Raw genomic sequence first — 22,221 nt, forward strand, 5'->3', positions numbered from 1 at the left:
TATTTATTTATTTATTTTGAGACAAGCTCTCGCTGAGTTGCTCAGGGCCACGCTAAGTAGCTTAGGCTGGCTTTGAACTTGCGATCCTCCTGCCTCAGCCTCCCAAGCTAATGGTATTACAGGTGTGTGCCACTATTACCTCCTCCTGTGTCTATAACTCTGCCAGGCTCCTTTCCTCCCTTCTATGCATCATTTTTAAAAGTTTTTTTTATTACATACTCAGCATCTGGATCTATTAGATATTAATATTTTGCCAGACATGAATACAACCTCTCTTTAAAAAGAAATGGATCAATAGCTAAAATGTCAAAATAGTAATGCTAAATGCAGGAGAAGACTCAGAGAAACTGTGTCTCTTACACATGGCAGGTGGGAATATAAAATGACACAGCCACTCTGGCCAATAGTTTGGCAGTTTCTTGTAAAACTAAATATCTACCAATCGCACAACCAAGAAACTGCACTCAGGCATTTTGAAAACATTCTTTTTTACAAAAGAACCTATAGATGAATATTCATAGAGGCTTTATTCCTAAGAGTTAAAATCTGGAAACACCCCAAATGTCCTTCAATGGGTGAATGGTTAAACAAATGTACATCAGTGGCAAGAAAATTGAATTATCAACAGATGCAACAACTCGGGTGGATCTAGAAAGCATTGTGCCTCGTGAAATAAAAAAAAAAACCTCAAATGACTGCATACTGTTTGATTCCATTTATAGAACCATCTAGAAATGACAAAACTGTAGAGATGGAAAACAGAAAGAGTTGCCAGGTAACAAGAACAGGCACTGGAGAATGGGAGAGTGTATAAGGGACAGTAGAAGGATTTTCCTTTTGGTGGCAGAACATTTCTGTATCCTGATTGTAATGGTGGTTATACCAATCTGTATGTAGGGGAAATTTGTGAAGAAACACACACACATATGCACACACACACACATGCACCAGCTGATGGAAACAATGGTTTTGTGGTCTGTTAACAGAATTGTACCAATGCTAATTTTCTGTTTTAAGTCTGTACTTCATATATGAAATGTTGCCATTGGGGAAATTGGGCCAGAGGCTCAAATGATTCAATGTATTCTTTTTGCAACTTCTTGTTGGTCTGTAGTTACTCACACTAGGAAGCTGAAACTTAATAAAGAGAACATTACAGGTTCCTCAGGCACACCCCATGCTCCTGCCCTTTCCCATTCTGTTCCTAGAAAAGATGAAATCACTATTATGAATTCAGTGTTAATATTCTCATTTACATTTTATACAGTTGATACACACTTATGAATCCAAAATACTAATTAGAATGGCTTGCAAGTTTTAAAACTTTAGGTATAATATGTGTCTATCATTACTCATGTTTTCAAGATTTAGTAATGGTATAACTAATGGGATTAACAGCCCTACCAGTGGCATATGAGATTTTCTACCATCTTTATCATTCTTCGTTTTTTCATAATAAAAGGTTTTGTCTAGGGCTAGGAATATAGCTCAGCTGGTAGAGTGCCTGCCTTGCAAGCACAAGGCCCTGGGTTCAATCCCCAGCACTGAAAAAAAAAAAAAAAAGATTTTGTTTATACAAAAATTAAAGATATTTTATTTGGGAGCCAGGGATGGTGGCATATGGCTGTAATCCCAACAACTTGGGAGGCTGAGGCAGGAGGATCAAAAGTTCAAAGCCAGCCTCAGCAACTTACTAAGGCCCTAAGCAACTTAGCAAGACCCTGACTTAAAATTTTTAAAAAGTAAAAGGTACCAAAAAAAAAGTTATTATATCTTGGTTTTATCTTAAATTTCCCTCATTGTTCATGAGGGTGAGTATATTTTTTATTCACTATTCAAATATTTCTCCTTTGATTTCTCATTTACATCTTTTCCTCATTGCTCTATTGGGCTATATAATATTTCTTTTTGTTTTGTAATATTCCCTTACTTATTCCTAGTATTAATATTATTATATGATTTTAGCTTGACTTCAGTTATGGTAAGGGAGAAGTTTTTTATTTGTATGTAGCCCAATTTACCTACATTTTTCTTTGTGACACTATAATGGTATTTTCCTGATCCTAAATCAACGCAGGTAGGTCTTTTTTTCTCCATTTATATTTCTGTGTAGTATGAGGTTCACATATAATCATTATTTTCCTATTATTGACCACTTAATAGTTCTCTGTTGAATTGAAACCTATTGTGCTTAGAGAAAGTTAGTTTTGTTCATGGACCTAGACTCTTCCATGATCTATTTATGCCTAAGTAAATGCTGAAAGTTCATATTGAAAGACTTGCTTAAAACTATTTCACTTGGAAAGTCTGAAATACAGAGATGAAGAAAGGTATACCATGAAAATATCAAGCAAATTGAGGCCATAGCAGTGTTCATATCACAAAAATAAGAATTTAAGAGAAAAAGCAAGAGAGTAAAATGAATAATTTACCAATAACATTAAAAAATAAACGGAGATGAATGTCCAAAACAGCATCTCCTTGAAATATGTGAAGTGAAAATTACTGGGTTACAAAGAGGTATCCTTGGACTGGGATATAGCTCAGTGGTACAGCACTTGCCTAGCATGCATGAGGTCCTGGGTTCAATCCCCAGCACCACAAAGAAAGAGAGAGCTGATCATAACCTACAAACACAATATAATATGTTTATGTCTGAAGCTGTTAGATTAAGCAGACACAAAACATTAGTGAAGACACAGAATTAGAAATTTAACAATTAAAGGCCGGCGCAATGGCACATGACTATAATCCCAGTGGCTCGGGAGGCTGAGGCAAGGAGGATCGTGGGTTCAAAGCCAGCCTCAGCAACATAGTGAGACCCTATATAACTCAGTGAGACCCTGTCTCTAAATAAAGTACAAAATAAAAATACAAAATCGGGTTGGCTCAGTGGTCAAGTGCACCTGAGGGTAATCTCCAGTACTCTCCCCCCCACAAAAAAAATACAGAATGTAGACGGGCTGTAGCTCAGTGGCAGAGCACTTGCTTAGCATGTGTAGGGCACTGGGATTGATATTTAGCACCACATAAAAATGAACAAATAAAATAAAAGCATGCTGTCCATCTACAACTACTAAAAATATTTTTTAAAAAAATACAGAATGTAGATTACTTTCAATGAAATGTGGCATACAAAGAAAAAGCTGGAGTCCCCAGGATTACAGGCATGCACCATGGCACCTGGCAAAGTTCAAAAACTTTCAAAGTAAATAATTCACGAATCATTTACAGATTACACAAAAACTTTAAAAAAGTAGTTTGTAAATAATTTGTGAATTAAAGAGGAAGCCACTGTAGAAATTATAAAATGTGTAAAACAAAATTAAAATGAAGGCTTCATATATAAAAATTTGGAGAATACAGTTAAAGTCATACTCAGAGGGAAATTCGTGTCCCTGATCATTTTTTACGCCATAAAAGGAAGCCTGAAATAGATGGCATTAAGTGCTCTGAATCATGGAGCTACAAGAAAGGAAAGAAACCCTGTAAGAAATTGAAGAAAACAATGTTAAAGATACCACCGAAACTCATGAAACAGAACGGCAGACAGAGGTATTCACAACAAATTTTGCTGAAAATTTTCGTAGATTTAAAAATCTATGAAATATCTGAAGATCTAACAGAGCAGTAATGAACTGTCAGATTAAAATTAAGTGAAAGCAGGAACCCAGATAAATAAATGAAGTACTTCAGCTACTTTTGCTCTGAGATAAGTTTGCTTTGTCTTGAATACTTACCAAGGGAAGTTCTCATTGAACTTCAAAACTAAGATCAATCGTAACCTTCTCTAAAGATACAGCCTGTGTACTATATGTCTGTCTAGCGATGTCTGTGACCTGGTAGTTGCTCAACAAGCTCATGTTGTATTAGAGGAGGAATAACTGCTGGATGGTGACGGGCGGAAGTGGTGGAGGGCCGTTGGATCACAGGAGCAAGTTTTGGAAGGAAAGATGAGGCTTAGGGTTGGGATCCATACCCCAGATTCTGGGTTTCTTACCCTGCCAGCAGGGCCTCATCATGTGGTGTGGTCACCTTCAGGTAACTCCCGCTTGAGTGAGCAACCAAAGAGTTGCAGGGCAGGGTAGGGGGTTGAGCACAGAACCAGAGCTCACCAGAAACCACATCCCTGTACTGGCAGGTAGGCCCTTTGGCTCCAGTTGAGTGTGGGTCAACATTGCAAATCACAGTCTCTTTAACCCCGGACCTGCCCTGGAAATACCCCCTAAAATCAACCGTGGCCCTTTTCTCTCTCCAGATTCTCCGCAGAACCCCAACGGCCTCGCTGGAATGGATCAGCCGCACTTGCACCTGGGCCCTCCCAGCCCAGAGCAGAGGGAAGGACAGCAGGTATGTGCCATTCTCCAGATCCTGGACATCCCCCGGGACGCCTGCTTTCAATCCTGGACCCAGCAATCGTGCCTGAAACAAATCCCCACCATGGGTCTTGGGCCTGCCCCGTTGGTCCCTGGCCACAAGGACAACCTCCAGGTAGCCTCCTAGGGCATAGCTGGCCTGAGCAGGACCCCTCAGGTGGTAGGTGGAGGTCTTGGGGCTGGTGGAGGCCAAAAGGTCGCCCCCATCTCCTGGGGTCAGAGGCCAATATAGAAGGTGGGTTAGATTGGAGAGCTCCTGGGGGAGAGAGTCCAAGGGAGAGGGTGATTCCACAGAGTTGGAGGCATATTTAGAGACAGGTCGGGGTCCTGGGACCTGATAGATGATGTTGTCAGTCCAGGACATCTTGAAATAGAACATCTGTGGGGAGAGAAAGAGGAATCCGTCAGTGGATTCTACTCTAATTTTCTTACTGAAAGGAGATTTCCATTTGCCAAAGCTCAGTCCCCTCTGCCAGGTAGGACCCAGGGCTTCTGCCTACCTGTATCATGCTGTCTGTCTCTCACAAACTTGGCATCGGAGTCACCACCACCTTTACTCAAAAGAAGCATCCCATGTTGCAAAGGTGAAGTTGTGTGTCCTGTTGAGTTCAACTGTCTCCTTCCCCTAGCTTTCTTATTCCCCCCAGTGCCAATTCTCCCCCAATATCCACCCACTCCCCAAGTTATGAGCCAGCCTGGAACCAACCCTCGGATCTTTAATTTTCTCACTCTTCACAAATCCTGCTTCCTCCACAGAGCCTGATATTCTCAGTGACCCATTTTTTCCTCCTGGCCCCTCTTTCCACAACTCTCCTACTGCCATCTCCAACCCCCATTTCTAGTTGAAAGTCAGGGAGGGCAAACCCTTTATTCAATTTTCTTGAGGACCATGGAAGAACAAAGTGAGATCATCCCCTCAGTGAGCTCTCTCTCATTGGGCTCGGCTTTCCACAGAAACCACTGGAAAGGCAGGAAACTCTAGAAAGGCACAGGTCAGGTATGGGCTGGCAACAGGAGTGAGATACTGCAGATTATCTTCTAGAGAAGCACAGTGTTTGCAATGACAAGGAGTCTCCTGCAGGGTCCCAGAGCTCACTGGCTTCATAAAATCACAAATCTATTCCAGAAAAGTGCATGTTCCAAATGGAAAGAGCCATGGAGAGAGGCCATGTTTCACGCCACAGGGCTGGTGATGGATGAAGGGAATTCAGGTACCTGCATATCAGATAGTCACCCACTCTCATCAATATCCCTTCCATCTCAGCAAGGGGAACTCAGGAGAAGGGCATTTTACCAAACCCTCTCAGTTCCAATCTATGGAAAGATTGTTAACATGAAGGTATCCTGGAATTAGGAGTAGGAGCTCAGAGCAATCATCTTCTATTTTGAAGGCTGTTAGTGCAGCTATGTCAGTGCTATGAGGCACAAGGTAAGGAACCTGCTGTTCTCCTTTCCATTGTCTCCTAGCTTGGCTATTTATTTATAGGTATGTCTCCTGTTAAATTGTAAACTCTTGGAGGAAGCACTGCATTGTCCCCAGATCTAACACAATGAGTTGCAGGCACGGTGGCCCAGGCCTATAATCCCAGTGACTCGGCTGACTGAAACAGAGGGATCACAAATTCAAGGCCAGTGGGCAACCTTAGTGAGACCCTATCTCAAAATAAAAAATAAAAAAGGCCAGAGCACCCCTGGGTTCAATCCCCAGTACCAAATTAAAAAAAAAAAAAAAAAAAGTCTTGACTATTCCTGCTCCTTGGAAAATCTATACATCATGAATATGTTAGATTTTGTGTCAAAGGAGATTTAAGGTTGCTAATCAGGTGATTTAAGACTGTAAGATTATCTTGGTTTACCTGAGTGGGCCTACTATAAATATAAGGGCCCTTATAAGTGAAAAATGGAGGCAAAAGGAGGCGATCCAGAGAGAGAGAGAGAGATATCTGAGAAAGACGTTTTAAAGTACAGTGAACTCAAAAAACTCATTCTATCAAATATTAAGACTTGTTATGGGGCTGGGGCTGTAGCTCAGTGGCAGAGTGCTTGCCTAGCCTGTATGAGGCACTGGATTAGGTCCTTAGCATTGCATAAAAATAAACATATAAAATAAAGGCATGCTGTCCATCTATAACTATAAAATTAAAAAAAAAGACTTGTTATTTATCAATGAAATAAAAAGTCACATAAAAAGTCTTACTGGGAATGGTGGTGCACGCCTGTAATCCCAGAGGCTCAGGAGCCTGAGGCAGGAGGATCATGAGTTCAAAGCCAGCCTCAGCAAAAGCATGGTGCTAAGCAACTCAGTGAGACTCTGTCTCTAAATAAAATACAAAATAGGGCTGGGGATGTGGCTTAGTGGTTGAGTGCCCCTGAGTTCACTCCCCAGTACCAAAAAAAAAAAAGTATTACCCTAAAGCATTAATAATTAATAAGTGGTACATGAATAGACAAATAGAATAAGAGAATAAAATATTCACAAATATTAATTCTAAGCAGATGAAAGAACAAATATGAAAGACAAAACAAAACCTATGAGGATTTTTAGAGGACAAAGAGGAGACTATGTTCCCGTGAATTATGAGGAAATTAAACATGATACAAAAGAACACTAACCACCACAGAACATGTTGATGACTGACAAATACAACATCCTTAAAGTTAAAAAAAGATACCATTTGTTAAATGGTATTAAATGGTTTATTAAAGATACCGTTATGAGTGAAAGAAACAAATCACTGAGAGGAAGAAGATATTTGCAACATACAACCCACAAAGCATCAAGAACCAGGATACATAAAGAAATCCTATGAATTAGAAGCAAAACAGGCAACTCAACAGAAAAACAAGCAAAAACGTGAATGATCCTTTGAAAAAGACAACATCCAGAAATTCTGAATGATTTGGTAATTACAAATGAACACTAGAATGAGAAGCTTTCACCCATCCATAAAGTTGACCTAGACGTGACCATTCGTGGTATTAATGGAGATGGAGATCCCCGGGAAGCCTCAGCGTTTGCTTACAGAGAATAAATCAGTCCAAACAACCTGAACTGCAGACCATAAAAAGGTAGGAACTCCCTGACTCATTTTATGTTATAACCTGCTCTTGATACCAACAGCAACCTTATCTCATGTTTATTTATAGATATGAAAATTCTAAATAAAATACAGTAGTAAAACAAATGGATGATATAGTTTACTCCAGTAACTTTTATTTCAGAAACATAAAGGTGTTCTACCAAGAAATATCAAGAAATCTGGGCTGGGGTTGTGGCTCAGTGGTGGAATGCCTAAATGGTATGTGTGAGGCACTGGGTTTGATTCTCAGCACTACATATAAGTAAATGAATAAAATAAAGGTTCATCAACAACTAAAAAACATATATAAAAATTAATTTCACGTGGATGTGGGGAAAAAGGCACACTCATACATTGCTGGTGGAGTTGCAAATTGGTGCAGCCACTCTAGAAAGCAGTATGGAGATTTCTCAAGAAACTTGGAATGGACCCACAATTTGACACAGCTATCCCACTCCTCGGTTTATACCCAAAGGACTTAAAATCAGCATACTACAGTGACACAGCCACATCAATGTTCATAACCGCTCAATTCACAATAGCTAGATTGTGGAACCAACCAAGATGCCCTTCAATTGATGAATGGATAAAGAAACTGTGGTATATATACACAATGAAATATTACTCAGCCATAAAGAAGATTAAAATTATGGTATTTGCTGGTAAATGGATGAAGTTGGAGAATATCATGCCAAGTGAAATAGGTCAAGCCCATAAAACCAAAGGCTGAATGTTTTCTCTGATAAATGGATGACAATATGTAATGAGGGGTGTGGCAGGGGTGGTGGAGAGAAGAATGAAGGAACTTTGGATGGTGTAGAGGAAAATGGGGCGGGAGGGGGTTGGGGAAGGAAAGATAGTAGACTGAGACAGACAGTATTACCCTATGTATATGTATGATTACATGAATGGTGTGAATCTACATTGTGTACAACCATAGAAATGAAAAGTTGTACCCCATTTGTGTACAATGAATCAAAATGCACTCTATAAAAATAAAAATTTAAATAAAAAATTAATTTTTAAAAATCAAGAAATCTATCAATGCGAAGTACTATGTCAAAATCTAAAGATGAAAAAAAATTAGCCCATGTGAGTTTACTAAAAGATGCTGAAATGGTATTTGATTTGTCAGCATTCATTCTAGTTAAAACTCTAAGTAAAACAGAAAAAGAAAGAAACTGTTCAAACATAATGAGAAGTACAATCAATACAATTATAATGGAAAATGTGTTTTTCACCCAAGAAATTTCAGATTTCAACAAGAGACCCATTCTCCCAAATAATGACATTGATTTTGATGAGGATGTGTGGGCCCAGACTTCATCCTGTAACACAGGTCCAGTGTAACGCCCTTGATTGTGTTCTGAACATGGCTACAGAGAGTGTGAGCAACAAGAGTCCCTTTTTTTTTTTTTTTTTTTTTTTTTTTTTTTTGTGGTACTGGGGATTGAACCCAGGACCTTGTGCTTGCAAGGCAAGCGCTCTACCAACAACTATATCCCCAGCCCCACCTCTTCTTTTTCATTCCAGGAAGACTAATCTACACCAATGTGAAGTCTCCCCACTGAGTTCCTCTGGGGCCCAGCCCTTCAGAGTCACACCAACACTTTCTGGAATGTGAATAGTCTGGTTGCTGAGAATGGTCTTCATTTTCACAGCAGATGTGGCAAAGAAAGACATAATATATGTAGAAAAACCTAAAGATTCTACCAACAAATTGTCAAAATTGAAACTCATTAACATCGCACAGAATCAACATACAAAAAAAATACCATTTTTAAACACCAATAATTAACTTGCAGAGAAAGAAATCAAGAAAGCAATCACATGTATAATAGTTACAGAAAAATAATAAAATACCTAGGAATAAGTTTAACTAAGAAAGTAAGTAGTCTTCACAATGAAAATTACAAGACGCTGATAAAAGAAATTAAAGAGTCACCACAAACCTTAAGACATAAATAAAAATGGAAAGACATCCCAAGTTCATGGATTGGTAGAATTAATGTTGTAAACATGTTCATACTACTCAAAGTGATGGACAGAGGCAATGCAATCTCCATGAGAATACCAATAGCACAGAAATAGAAAAAAAAGTCCTAAAATCCATGTGGAATTATAGAAGACCCCAAATAGACAAAATAATCTTGAGCAAAGAGAACAAAGCCGGAGACATCACAATACCTGACTTCAAAGCATATTACAATGTTGGAGTAACCAATGAAGCATGATATGGGCATAAAAACTGACACACAGACCAAAGAAAGAGAATGCAAAACCCAGATCCACTCATCTACAGCCAACTGATCTTTGACGAAGGTGCCAGAAACATACATTGAAGGAAGAACAATCTCTATAAACAGTACTGGGAAAACTGGATAACCACATGCAGAAGAAGGAAACTGAAGCCCCTCTCTCTCACCATATAAAAAAAAAAAAATCTCAAAATGCATCAAAGATCTATGTGTAAGATTGGAAACTATTAAACTACTAAAAGAAAACATAGCAGAAAAACCTTAAGACATTGATGTAGGCTGTGAATTTTTTTTTTATAATATCCCTAAATAAGGCAACCAAAGCAAAAAAAAATAGACACATGGGATTATATTGAACTAGGAAATCTCTGCACAGCAAAGGAAACAATCGGAAGAGACCACCTGGAGAATGAGAGAAGGTATTCAGAACAGCAAGAAAAAAATCCAATTGAAAATTGAGCAGATTGCTAGGCATGGTGGTGCACATCTGTAATCCCAGCAGCTCAGGAGGCTGAGGCAGGAGGATTGCAAGTTCAAAGCCAGCCTCAGTAACTTGGTGAGTTCCTAAGACATTTAGCAAGATCATTTCTTAAAATTAAAAAAATGAAAAGGGCTGGGATCTGACTCAGTGGTTTAGCACCCCTGGCTTAATCCCCTGTACACCACCCCAACCCCCCCAAAAGCAAATGATGTCTCAAAAGAAGGTGCATATAAATGAGTATGTGGTGTGATTACTTTTCTAAGAAATTCAAAATCAGGCAAAATTTGACTATATTGTCATAAGTTGAGGTATTGGCTACTTTGGAAAGAAGCGATAGTAGGGTGACAGCCAGCATGAGGAGAGGCGTCTGAGGGTGGTGGAAATTTCCATTGCTCATCTTAGGTCATGATTACATAGGTATGGTATCTTTGACTTTTACTGAGAATTTAAGATTTTGTGGACTGGGGTTGTGGCTCAGTGGTAGAGCACTTGCCTAGCATGTATGAGGCACTGGGTTCACTTCTCAGCACCAAATATAAATAAGTAAATAAAATAAAGGTCCATCAACAACTAACAAACATATTTTTAAAAAAAGATTTTACGGTATTTTTATTTACATTATAGCTTAACTACTTTTACAAGGTAGAAAGTTCTACCTTGTAACATTTCAAAGGCGAGAAAACTATGAACACCATGAATTACTTTTTTTTTTTTTTTTCCTCTTTGGGATTTCCCCATAAAAACTCTTTATATGAGAGGAAATCTAAATAAAACTTCTGGCTTCACTTGTTTTTAGTTGACTTTTTTTTTTTTTTTTTTTTTTTTTTTTCCAGTATCAGGGTTTGAACCTAGCGGTGCTTAACCCTTGAGCCACATCCCCAGCCCTTTTTATTTTTTATTTTTCAAATTTGAGACAGGGTTTGGCTAAGTTGCTTAGGACCTCACTAAGTTGCTGAGACTGGCTTTGAAATTGTGATCCTCCTGCCTCAGTTGACTTTTAAGATGACTCATTTTGGAGGTCACACAACTGGATGATATATTATTATTCCTTTCCTATTTGCTGTTGATGCCACCTCAGATTTTTTTTTTTTTTTTTAAAACATGTCCTTTTTTATTTATTCTTTTTTTAGGGGGGGTGCTGGGGATCGAACCCAGGGCCTTAGTGCTTACAAGGCAAGCACTCTACTGACTGAGCTATCTCCCCAGCCCCTCCACCTCAGATTGAATCCATCTAATAAGTTAAAACTGTTCTCTGGCAAAAAAAAAAAAAAAAAAAAAAATTGCCTCTTGCTCTTCTGTATTCTGTATCTGCCCGGTTCTGTGTCTTAATGATGAATTGCAAGGATTAATTCCTGGGAAAGGGGACTTGCTAACAAGTGTTTTTTCTGGGTCTCTAAAAGATCCAGAATATTCAGTGACCTTCAGATAGCAGAGGTATGCATGTCCAAAAAGCAGACTACCTAGAAATTTATGACCACTTCTGGTGTCCCACCTACCTGTCTGAGACTAAAAGTATACCTCCCCCAAATCTCTATGTAAGCTTTGTGCCTGAGTCCCTGAGCAAGATGGCTCTTAAGGACAAAAGTCCCCTTCTTCCAACTTGCTGACTCGTTGCCAGTAAGGCTCTTATCCGCCACTCTGTTTCTTTACGTGGCACTGGAACCAGTTTTTTGACATTGAAATCCAAATTTGTTTTAGATTCCCTGATAGAGCTGAAAATCCAACCTGCTCACCCTCTGCCTTAAACTGACATTCCACCCTGCATTTACTGTTTCTAGAGTCCCATGGGACAGAGATCAAAAGTTTGAGTTCTTCTCTCCATTCCCTCACCTGCATTTAACCAATCCAAACCAGAGGTTGCATAGGGAAGGAGGAAATGAGCCAGCGATGAGAGGCATGAGAAGCGAGGGATGTACTCACCCAAACCAGAAAGAGCAACCCCACAGTCAGAATCCTGTAGCCCTTGAATTGTTCCATGAATGGATTCGTGCAGCCTACACTCTTGAGTTGTAAGGGTGAATTGGGCATTCAGTTGGAGCATAAAGAAGCACAGACTTAGACACTCCCATCACAAGGGAGTGAGTGTACTGTGGCGGCTTTCCAATTTCCTTAAACACTGTCACCTGGCATTACCTACATGTTCTATGGAATACTATGTCTCTATTCTAACCCTTGTGTCTCTCCAGGATTCTCACAATCCACACTGCCAGGTCCCGGTTTTCTGTCAGAATCCTAGAGTCTCACTTCTGACTTTTGGAACCAACACAGCTTCCTGTACGACAGGTTCCATTCCTGGGTACCAAAGACCACTCACCAAGTCTCTGGGCGAAGCCTGGCTTGTACATCTGAAAAATTGCTGCTTTTACAAGACTCAGGTATAGGTGGTAATTCACTGTCTATAAAAGCCAACAGTGAGAGAATTTACAGTTTGTTGTTGGCTTACAAATTTTCTTAGAATGTATTTGATGTTTGTTGTAGTTGCTTTATTGATACATTGTTTCTACAATGAAAGGACTTTAGCAAGACAAATGCCCAAAGTTGGGAAAGGGCATCCATTGGAGAGAGTCAAAATGGATTTTTCCAGGGCTGGGCTATAGCTCAGTGGCAAAGCGCTTGCCTAGCATGTGTGAGGCACTGGGTTCAATTCTTAGCATCACATAAAAATAAACAAATAAAATAAAGGCATTTTGTCCTTCTACAACTACAAAATTTTTTTTTTTTAAAAAGTGAAGATTTAGTTGTCATATTTGTGAAAATTTCAAAGAAGCAAATAAAAATAACAATTGAATCTTACTGTCACCTCCACCCAACTCTACCAAATCATAGCAATTTGCCACTCACATCTCAAATGTGTGCAAAGAAATAAAATACCTCCTCAGCTGCTTTCCTCCAGTCCTTCCCAAGTGCCTATTATATTTCTGATTTCCTTAGGAATTTATACCATCCCTAAAGTATACCCATAAAATACATATGTAAGATTGTCATTGTCTGATCCAACCTATGAATAAGTGGTATCATGTTGTATCTCTCCTTTGCTTTTCTTCCCAACATGTTTTTGAGATTCATTCATGTTGATATATGCAGTTCTGGTTTAATTCACTTAACATGCTGAACCATTTCCCAGTATTTGTATGTTTCAAAATTTATTTCTCCTTTCTCTTGTCTGTAAGTATTTTGGTTGTTCCCAGATTTTCAGTTTTAGAAGCTAAGCTGTGACTCACATCTTTTTACTCCTCTGCTTATGGGAGGGTGTGAGGATTTCTATGGTAAATGCACACCCTGCAGCTGAAGGCCAGGTTGCATCACAAACTGATGCTTTTTGTAAAATGTAATCAAAATAAATTTAGAGGAAAAAAAGAAATGGGAAAAAGGACATATAAAATAGGTGCCCTAATTTTGTTATTAGAATCAAGCAACATAAAAACTAGAGTATTTTCCTGTTCTTGTGGCCTGTCCAAACAAATCCAACACAAAGTGACAACTTCAGAACATATTCTACACAAAATGACAACTCCAAATTGTCTTTTTGACAATATAATCCTACCTAGATTGATGCATTTTACATGTGAGAGTTAGTTGTTTTATTAGCTACAAAACTTCCTTCTATGACACGTATTCCAGAAGAACTCCCCTGTGAACAATATCTCTGTTCATACAATTGCAAAGAAAAATACTTTGAGGGCTGGGGAGGTAGCTCAGTGGTAGAGCACCAAACTTTGTGAAAAGTTTATGTATTCTATGAGGCAGTTGTTTGTTACTCTGTTTTTTAATTTTTTAAATTTTCTTATTTATTTATTATTTTTGTTGTAGATGAACATAATACCTTTATTTTATTTATTCATTTTCATGTGGTGCTGAGGATCGAACCCAGTGCCTCACACCTGCCAGACAAGTACTCCTTACCATTGAACCTCAACCCCAGCCCTTGTTACTGACTTTGAATATGTTAAGCTATGGCATCTGTCCTGGGCAAGTTATGTCATTAACGTAGACCAAATATGTTTGTATCTTTCCATGATGTCAGAATTTATTGAAAAACAATAAATTCACAGACTATATCTCTTTCTTCAGTGGCAGTTTACTGAATACTTGTGGGTCACCTGGTAGTCATAAGCTGGGCAAAAACAAATTCTTTTATTCCGATCTTAATTTTTAACAACTATAACACTCAAGTCATACTTCACACTTTACAGAAAAATATATGTATCAGAATATCTTTTTATCTATCAACTACATATACAGACATATTTAGATAGGGGGTTTAGGAAGCTGAACAGCAGAGAGTAGATATGAATGCAAAGAATGAATGCAAATGAGCAGATAAAATTGATAGCACTCACCTGTAATCCCAGCAGCTCAGGAGGCTGAGACAGGAGGATCTCCAGTTCAAAGCCAGCCTCAACAACAGCAAGGTGCTAGCAACACAGTAAGACCCTGTCTCTAAATAAAATACAAAACAGGGCTGTGGATGTGACTCAGTGGTTGAGTGTCCTTGAATTCAATCTCTGGTACCCCACAAAACAAAAAGATTAGGAACCAGCCTAAGAATTTGTTCAGGGCACAGAGCTGTCTAAGTATAGGAACTCATTCTAGGCCACAGTCCGGACAAAAGGGCAGTTTCAGAGTGTCAGCTTGAGATGTCAGATTGGAGTGAGCTGTGTGTGATCATCACAGGCAGGAGAAATTCTTCTAAAGCCTGAGGACAGAGATTTGGAGGTTGGTCACTATGGAGATTTTCCTGGGCAAAGCTTGTGAGGAGTAACCAGGTGATGGGATCAGGGTACCACCATGTGCCAGTCTCAGAGTGCTCCTCCTTTTACAGGCCTTGAGTGAGGGGGTTGCTTCATTCAGCCATCTGGTTTGTCCAGTAAGATCAGGGACCTGGTTTTCCTGAAATGAGTGTGATATGCCCATGCATCCTTGTGCTTCTGATTAATTTGACACATCTATAGAAGTTCATTTTTATTAGCATGATCTGTTTATCAGTTTATGTCTTATGGTTGTGCCAAACAGATGAGGCCGTTTACTTGTACAAACAAGGTAAAGAGTCATCCCACCTCGACACTTAACTCAAATGGAGCAGGTGATGGCAAACAGTACCTCAGGTTCAGGCACAGCCTGAAAACCGCTGTTCTGTATATCATGGCCAGGTCACAGCCTGCTCTCCACAGTGTCATTAAGAAGTGACAACCTTATTTATTACGAATTTAACTGATGTTTTCAAGCAAGCATCTTTAATGTAGTCTTTCCTTAATGTCTCAGCAATTACTCATGTTTGTTTTGCTTTTGGGTTTTTTTTTTTTTTTTTTTTTTCACTCTTCATAGTCCAAACTGTGAGAGGCTCACAAAGCACTAAATTTTTTTAGCACTTTTGTGTTATTTACTTCCCATTTTTTTTTTTTTTCACATAAGGGAGTTTATTAAGCAGAGTGTCTCCCTGCAGGATAAGAGAGGAAAACAGAAAGGAAAAGAAAGGGTGCATGCTAGAGAGAGTGGAAAGCCAGGAGGATAGAGAAAAGTGAGTAGGATAGACAGAAGAAGAATGGAAAAGATGGCGGGGAAGCTACAGTAAAACAGTTGAATTCCGCCGGGCTAACAGGGGACCAATATCGGAGAAGGATACTTGCAAGCTGACTGATGAACCAATAGCTAGATAGGATGTTCACAGATTGACAAGTGGTTGGGAGGTGGGGACAATGACTGCACCTGATGGGCGGGGAAGCAGCTTTATACATTACATTCCCCCATTTCTTTTTTTATAAGAAAATTTTTTGCTCTCCAGTTCTTCCGAAGAATTATCTCTCCTTCCTGCCTAAGTGACTGGGGCTGGTTTTGCAGGTGAGATGTAAAAAGTCCATTCTCCTTCCAGACTTCCAAAGGCAGATGGTTTTCATGGACTTCATTTCCTCGATTTGACTGATCCCCTATTTCTACACTAACTGCCTATCCCCAATTCTGACTTTATTTACACCTCTAATTCTAGGAACTCCTTTGCTGTAGGGAAAGGGAGTCGATAACCACTCTGGCTTCTTCGAGCTGAAAGGGGGCAGCGTGGGGCAAGCAGTTTGGAGTTCCCTTTTTAGAAATTGGGTCAATTGAGGGGTCCAAGGTAGAAGTCCGGTTGGGAAGAGTAGGTTGTAAAGGCATCTAGGGATGGGTGCTTCTATGAGAGAAGAACAAAAAGACATGAGTACTGAAATGAGATTGATACAATATAAATGTTTCAGAATCTGGAACATGCCAATGCATATCATAAAGATGACTGAAGTCAACAATTCCTCACCAGGGGGTGGAAGAACTGAGAAGTTTTTCCCATAACAAGGTCTAGCAAAGGCTGGAGAGGACAAGGCCTTTATTTGGGAACTTTAACATTATCTAGGTTATCAGGAATGTAAACACATTTAGTAGAGATACTAGCAAACATAGATTAAGACTACCTGTATCTGTAGGCTTTAAACTGACTAAAAACTTCTGACTCTGGCAGTTTCTCTTGATAGTTATTAGGCACATTTGCCTAAGAATCTCTCTTTTGTAGCTTTTAAATGCCCAAGAATGGCTATATTTTGGTTTTAACTATTTTGCTAGATGTTTAAGATCAAGCTGGTCAAAGTGACCTGTTCCTGACTGTTAAAGAGTCAGCTGAGTTCCCACAGGGGTCACTCATTGAGAACTTAAGAGCAGCTTCTTAGCTCCATTAGTGCCATTGGTTAGGCAGGGTCTTCTCAATGAGGTGGCTCCCCTTGGAAGCATTAGGGGTGTCTCCCTTTTTCCATGACCCTCCTCTGCAGCAGGTGCACTGAGTGGCTTTTCCTCTAGTGACCTCATCAATCTCCTTGCTCAGGAGGTTGTGTGACCCAGAGTTGCAAAGCTTCCTTGGAGAAGTCCTCTTGTTCCCTGGGTTCAGGCTGACTTTGAGGGCAAGACCCAAATATGGACTTTTTCTTGACCTCTGTCTCAATCTCTAAGTTTGATCTTAACCATCAAGCAAGTCAGTCTCACCAGTCATAAAGTAAGAGTACTGGGCTTTAGCTTCAATGTCTATAACTCCACAGTTATTTACCCCCTTTTATCTAATTGAGGTTTACATTATACGGTGTTCGCTCTTGAAGCAATACTTCTGCAAAATATTGATCAGGCAACAATTAGAGTTTACAAGGAAAATACAAAATGGAATCACAAACAAAAGTCTGTGCAATAGCTATCTTGAATTTTGGCTGAGTTCCCGTTTGAGATCACAGTCTTTACAACAAACATCAGAATTTTGAATGCAACTTTAAATGAGTTAAAGTCTGGCTTACTTTAGAGCCATTCTGACATGCAGCAGAGTTGTGAGGCAGAGCCTTATCTCGGGTAAGGCGGGGCTTTTCCTAAAGTTAATTTTTTCCTCTTTTGCCATGACCAGCATGACCAAATTCTCAAATTCAGTGAGGGGCAAAGGAATATTAGAACATAAAGGTTTATAAACACAGATTTTGAAGATTAAGCTGAGATCAGATGGAACTCTGTTCTCTGATGGAAATGCAGATCTAAAGAGGTATGTCAGCAACGTTTATATATGTATGTAAGCATTAAAGAAAAGCTGAGAGAGCTTTTAACTGTCCTCTCAATAACTTTTAGAAATACATTTAACAAATTTTATATATACCCTATTGATGACAGGTCCTATAATAGAACATTAAATGATAGGTTGACCATTACAGACAAGTTTAATTTGGAGAATAGCAGCTTGACAAATTTTCTGCTTTAAAGGCTTGTATACCTGGAAAATATGAACACATTTAATGTACAAAGAATAATGTTTTTAAGTATGTTACTCCATGGAATAACTTTGTAAATTAATTAGATGTCTCTAACAAACACATTTGAGTAATCCCATACATGTTGACTTTAATTCATTCATCTTATTGTAAAAAAACCAAGATATCAGACAATGTAAAAAAAAAAAAAACAAGATGTCAGACAAGTGTAAACACTGTTTGCTGTCTCTTTCCTTTTGAAGAAAAGTCCTAGAAAAATTGATGTTAGACATTATTTTATTAGTGTGACCACCTAGAGACTGTGAGTTAATTTTAAAGACATTTTACTTCTATTAGTTTACCCAATTTAAATTGAACCTCTTTAAATCACATGAATTAAAAATATTTGGATCCACTTTTAAAATTTTAATTTTTATGTGCGCTTATATTTAACACAAAAGTAAAGGCCTTGTAGTATTTATCTCCATTGCAATGTAACAGATGTTCAAAAATAACTCTAGAGTTGGATAAAAAGAGCTGATCAAAAATTATTAACCTAGGTATGTAGGATCAAAATTGTGAGCTCAAAAATATAGCATTTAAGAAAAACAAAAGTCCTAGAAGAAAAATGATAATGGTCATTAATTGTAGCATGAGAAAATGAGAAGGAGAGGAAAAGGTGAAAGGGAGAAAAGCATTCTGAGTTGTGGCCCAGGAGAAATTTAAAATGGACACTTTTTTTTCCTTGGGTTTGAAACTGGTCTCCCACTGCGCCTTCCTCCATTTACATTTCAATGTAAGCCTTGACTGAGGTGGAAGCAGGGTCTGGAGGCGCTTGAGCCTGCAGGAAGAGCCAAGAAACAAGAAAGAAGAGACTTGAAGATAAGGAATCCCTTTCCATCTGCCCGCTGGCTCACGGTGTGCCATTACACAAACAGATTTTGATGGCTTTAAGTACCAGGGGTCTGGCAAAGGGTTCCCAGGGTGGAATCTGCCAGATTGGAGGACCCAGATTCCATGGTGGGGACTGATACAGCCGAGTCTGTGGCCAGGGCGTCCCAAGGCCAGAGTACTGGGCTGGAGATGAGGGGCAGCACATTGATCGTGTCATCACACAAACATCAATGTGGGGCCAGGCAAAAGCCGAGAAGAGTTGAGGACCTGATATCAGGGTTTTTGAGGGTGACTGTGCGAGCGCGAGATGAGCCTCAACCCTGAGAGAATCATAAAATCAGGAATAAAATCATAAAATCAGGAATCCACCCAGCAGATAAGACCGACTAAGCGGGCCTGCCGTATAAATCAGCCTAGGGGAACCGGCCTACTCACCAACCTGAAGTCCAGTGATAAATGCAGAGCAGAGCAACCAGGCAGAATGCAAGCCTTGTCTGGGGGCACTGGGGAGTCAGATCCGAGTCATAGCACCACTGTAAGGGAATTTCCACGGAACCACGCCGGACACGGGAAATCACATGAGGGAGTTTATTAAGCGAACAGAGTGTCTCCCTGCAGAGTAAGAGAGAAAATGAGAAGAAAAGAGAAAGGAAAAGAAAGGGCGCACGCTAGAGAGAGTGGAAAGCCAGGAGGATAGAGAAAAGTGAGGAGGACAGACAGAAGAAGAATGGAAAAGATCCCATTATTTTTCAATATGTATTTTTTAGTTGTAGGTGAACCTGATACCTTTATTTTATGTGGTGCTGAGGATCAAACCCAGGGCCTCACACCTGCTAGGTGAGTGCTCTACCACTGAGCCACACACAACCCCAGTCCCAGCACTAATGTTTTTATATGAAATATTAAATTCTGCTTCTATTGGCATTTTATCTCTTTACCTTTTTTATTTCAAATAATTATTTTAGATTTTGAATGCAAATAATTTGTAGTTACAAATTTAGTTTACTTAAATTATTTTATTTCAAATAATTATTTTAGGTTTTATGTTAAAAATAGTAATTTAGTTAGTTTATATATTCAAATTATTTATTTAAATCAAAATAATTTTGAACCAAAAATTTAAATTTTAGATCCCAGAAGACTTTGAAGACTTAAAAAAAAAGTTGATAAATAAGTAAACACCCCACAGGCATTGCTAATACATTAGAGGAAAGCTACATTAAAGATGTTTGTATAAATAAATCCCACTTACATTTTGATAACTTCCTTCCCCTGTGAGCCTGCACATCTTCACAAATAATACACTGGAGTCTCAGCTCTTCACTGCCCATTAGGGTTATAAAATGACTTTCAATAGATAAGGGATTGCGCTTTGAAATTTAATATAAACATCAGCCCTTATTTCTTCAGGAACAACTCCATCATCATCCTTTCATTTATCACTAACTGGGTGTTTTAGAAAATCTGGGGTTTTTTTTTTGTTCCTTTTAAGTTTCGGTTATGGAAATTTTCAAACATGCAAACAGAGACACTAGTACAACAAACCTGTTGTATCCACCACCGAGCTTCGACAATCATCAAAACGTGGCTAATCTTCTTCCATTTCCACCCCTTCTAAAATGTGGCCCCTCCCAGTTATTCTGTAGTAAATCTCAGACATCAGAGCTGTTTTAAAAATGTTTTTAGTTGTAGATGAACACAATATCTTTATTTTATTTTTTAATTTTTACGTGGTGCTGAGGATCAAACCCAGTGCCTCACACGTATTAGGCAAGGGCTCTACCTACCACTGAGCCACAACCCCAGTCCCTCATATAGTTTAATCTTTAAACATTTTGGTGTATAGCCTTTTAAAAAAAAAAGTGATTCTTTTTTTTTTTTTTGATAAACATTTACACTAGAATCAGAAATGTCAGTAGAAAAATTAATTTTAAATACTTTTCTATTGTACAAAGATTTGATCACTTGTAGCAGTTAGTGAAGTGACCTATTACAAAACATGAGGCTGATTTTGGTCACAACCAGTGTCTATCTGCTCAAAGAGAAATGTAAGTTCTCAAAACTTTCTGTGTGTGGTTCCCTGATGGCACTTTAGGGAGTAGTTAGTAATGAGCAGGTGAATGTCTGGCCAGGTCATGGGTTTACTTTAAGTTACTCTTAAGGTTTTCTTTTCCTTCTTGCTTTTTATTTACCCTTGGTACTTGGGATTGAATCCAGGGGGCTTAACCACTTAGGCATATCCCCAGCCCTTTTTTTATATTTTTATTTAGAGACAAGGTCTCAATCAGTTGCTTAGGGCCTCCCTAAGTTGCTGAGGCTGGCTTTGAAGTCACAATCCTCCTGCTTCAGCCTCCTAAGCCATTGGGATTACAGGTGTGCACCACTGAGTTCAGCAAATTTTTCTTTAAATGACAGTTGAGTAACTTGCAGCAGGTAACCTGTAGAAAAACCTCGGTACATAGATCTTGAAAATAAGCAAACAGAAAGGAAAGGCGCTAATGGAGAGTGGGTGGTGGGTAATTGGGGGAATGCGTCAAGAAAGAAGGATTCATGGCACTAATTCTCATTAAAGGGACCTCAGGGTCCACTGAGGTCAGGGTCAAACTAGGAGTTATGGCTATTGGTGCCTCCATATATTTTGGAAGGGAGGTGCACCAAGATAAATTCAGACTGACCACTGACCCCAAGACCCACATTAACAAGAGTTTGACTTGTAGATAAACCTCCCTCCCCAACAGGATGGCCACCATAACAGTTCTGGAGAGGACCAATTAGGGTCAAAGACTCCACCAACGGATGTGAAGGAGGAGTTGAACACCTGGTTGGAAAAAAAAAAAAAAAAAAAAAAAGGTAGTTCTCAAGACAAACACTAATAAATTTAGAAGCAGTATTGTTTCCTTGGTGGCTTTCTGCCCAGAGACAACCTACTGTCTCTCTCCAGTGCTCTCTGCTTGAGCCTCACTTTATTTTCACTTGTAATAAAGTTCTCTCACATAGCTTTTGGTGTCTGACTTTCCATTTTCTTTTGTGGGAACACAGGAAATGAGGTTTAGAGCTTCGACTTCCTACTGTCCTGTGACAGTGCCAGGGCTTCACATTCTAAGAAATGGTTCCTTGGGGAAGGTTGACCTGTCTGCCATGTAATAAGACTTCAATACAAACCAGAGCAGTCAGAAAGGGCATAGGAGTCAAAAGTCAACATACCACTTATAAACTTAAGAGATGCAACGATTTAAAGTTATTGACATGAACTGTTTCTCACTAGTTTAGACATTTTATGAGAATTAGTATCTTGCTGCAAAAAAAAGTTAATAGCACAGAGAGAGCTCTTTCTCACATAATAATCATTATGCTTTTCTATATGACCTTAAATTTCCATAAAGTGTCTTTACCCCA

General features: G+C 39.0%; 1 protein-coding gene across 1 annotated transcript in view; it reads right to left on the bottom strand.

The window, feature by feature from the left end:
- Window positions 1-12,172, bottom strand: part of LOC306649882 (NXPE family member 3-like) — a gene marked incomplete at its 5' end in the record, with an annotated part of 29,455 nt that extends 17,283 nt beyond the window's left edge. Inside the window, 2 exons of the mRNA XM_079121321.1 lie at window positions 4,001-4,755; window positions 12,116-12,172. Of these exons, the coding sequence (XP_078977447.1) occupies window positions 4,001-4,755; window positions 12,116-12,172 (812 nt within the window). The remainder of the gene's footprint in view (window positions 1-4,000; window positions 4,756-12,115) is intronic.
- Window positions 12,173-22,221: the final 10,049 nt, after the last annotated feature.

This window comes from Sciurus vulgaris, assembly GCF_902686455.1.
Source record: "Sciurus vulgaris genome assembly, chromosome: 18".
In the NCBI taxonomy this organism is placed as follows: domain Eukaryota; kingdom Metazoa; phylum Chordata; class Mammalia; order Rodentia; family Sciuridae; genus Sciurus; species Sciurus vulgaris.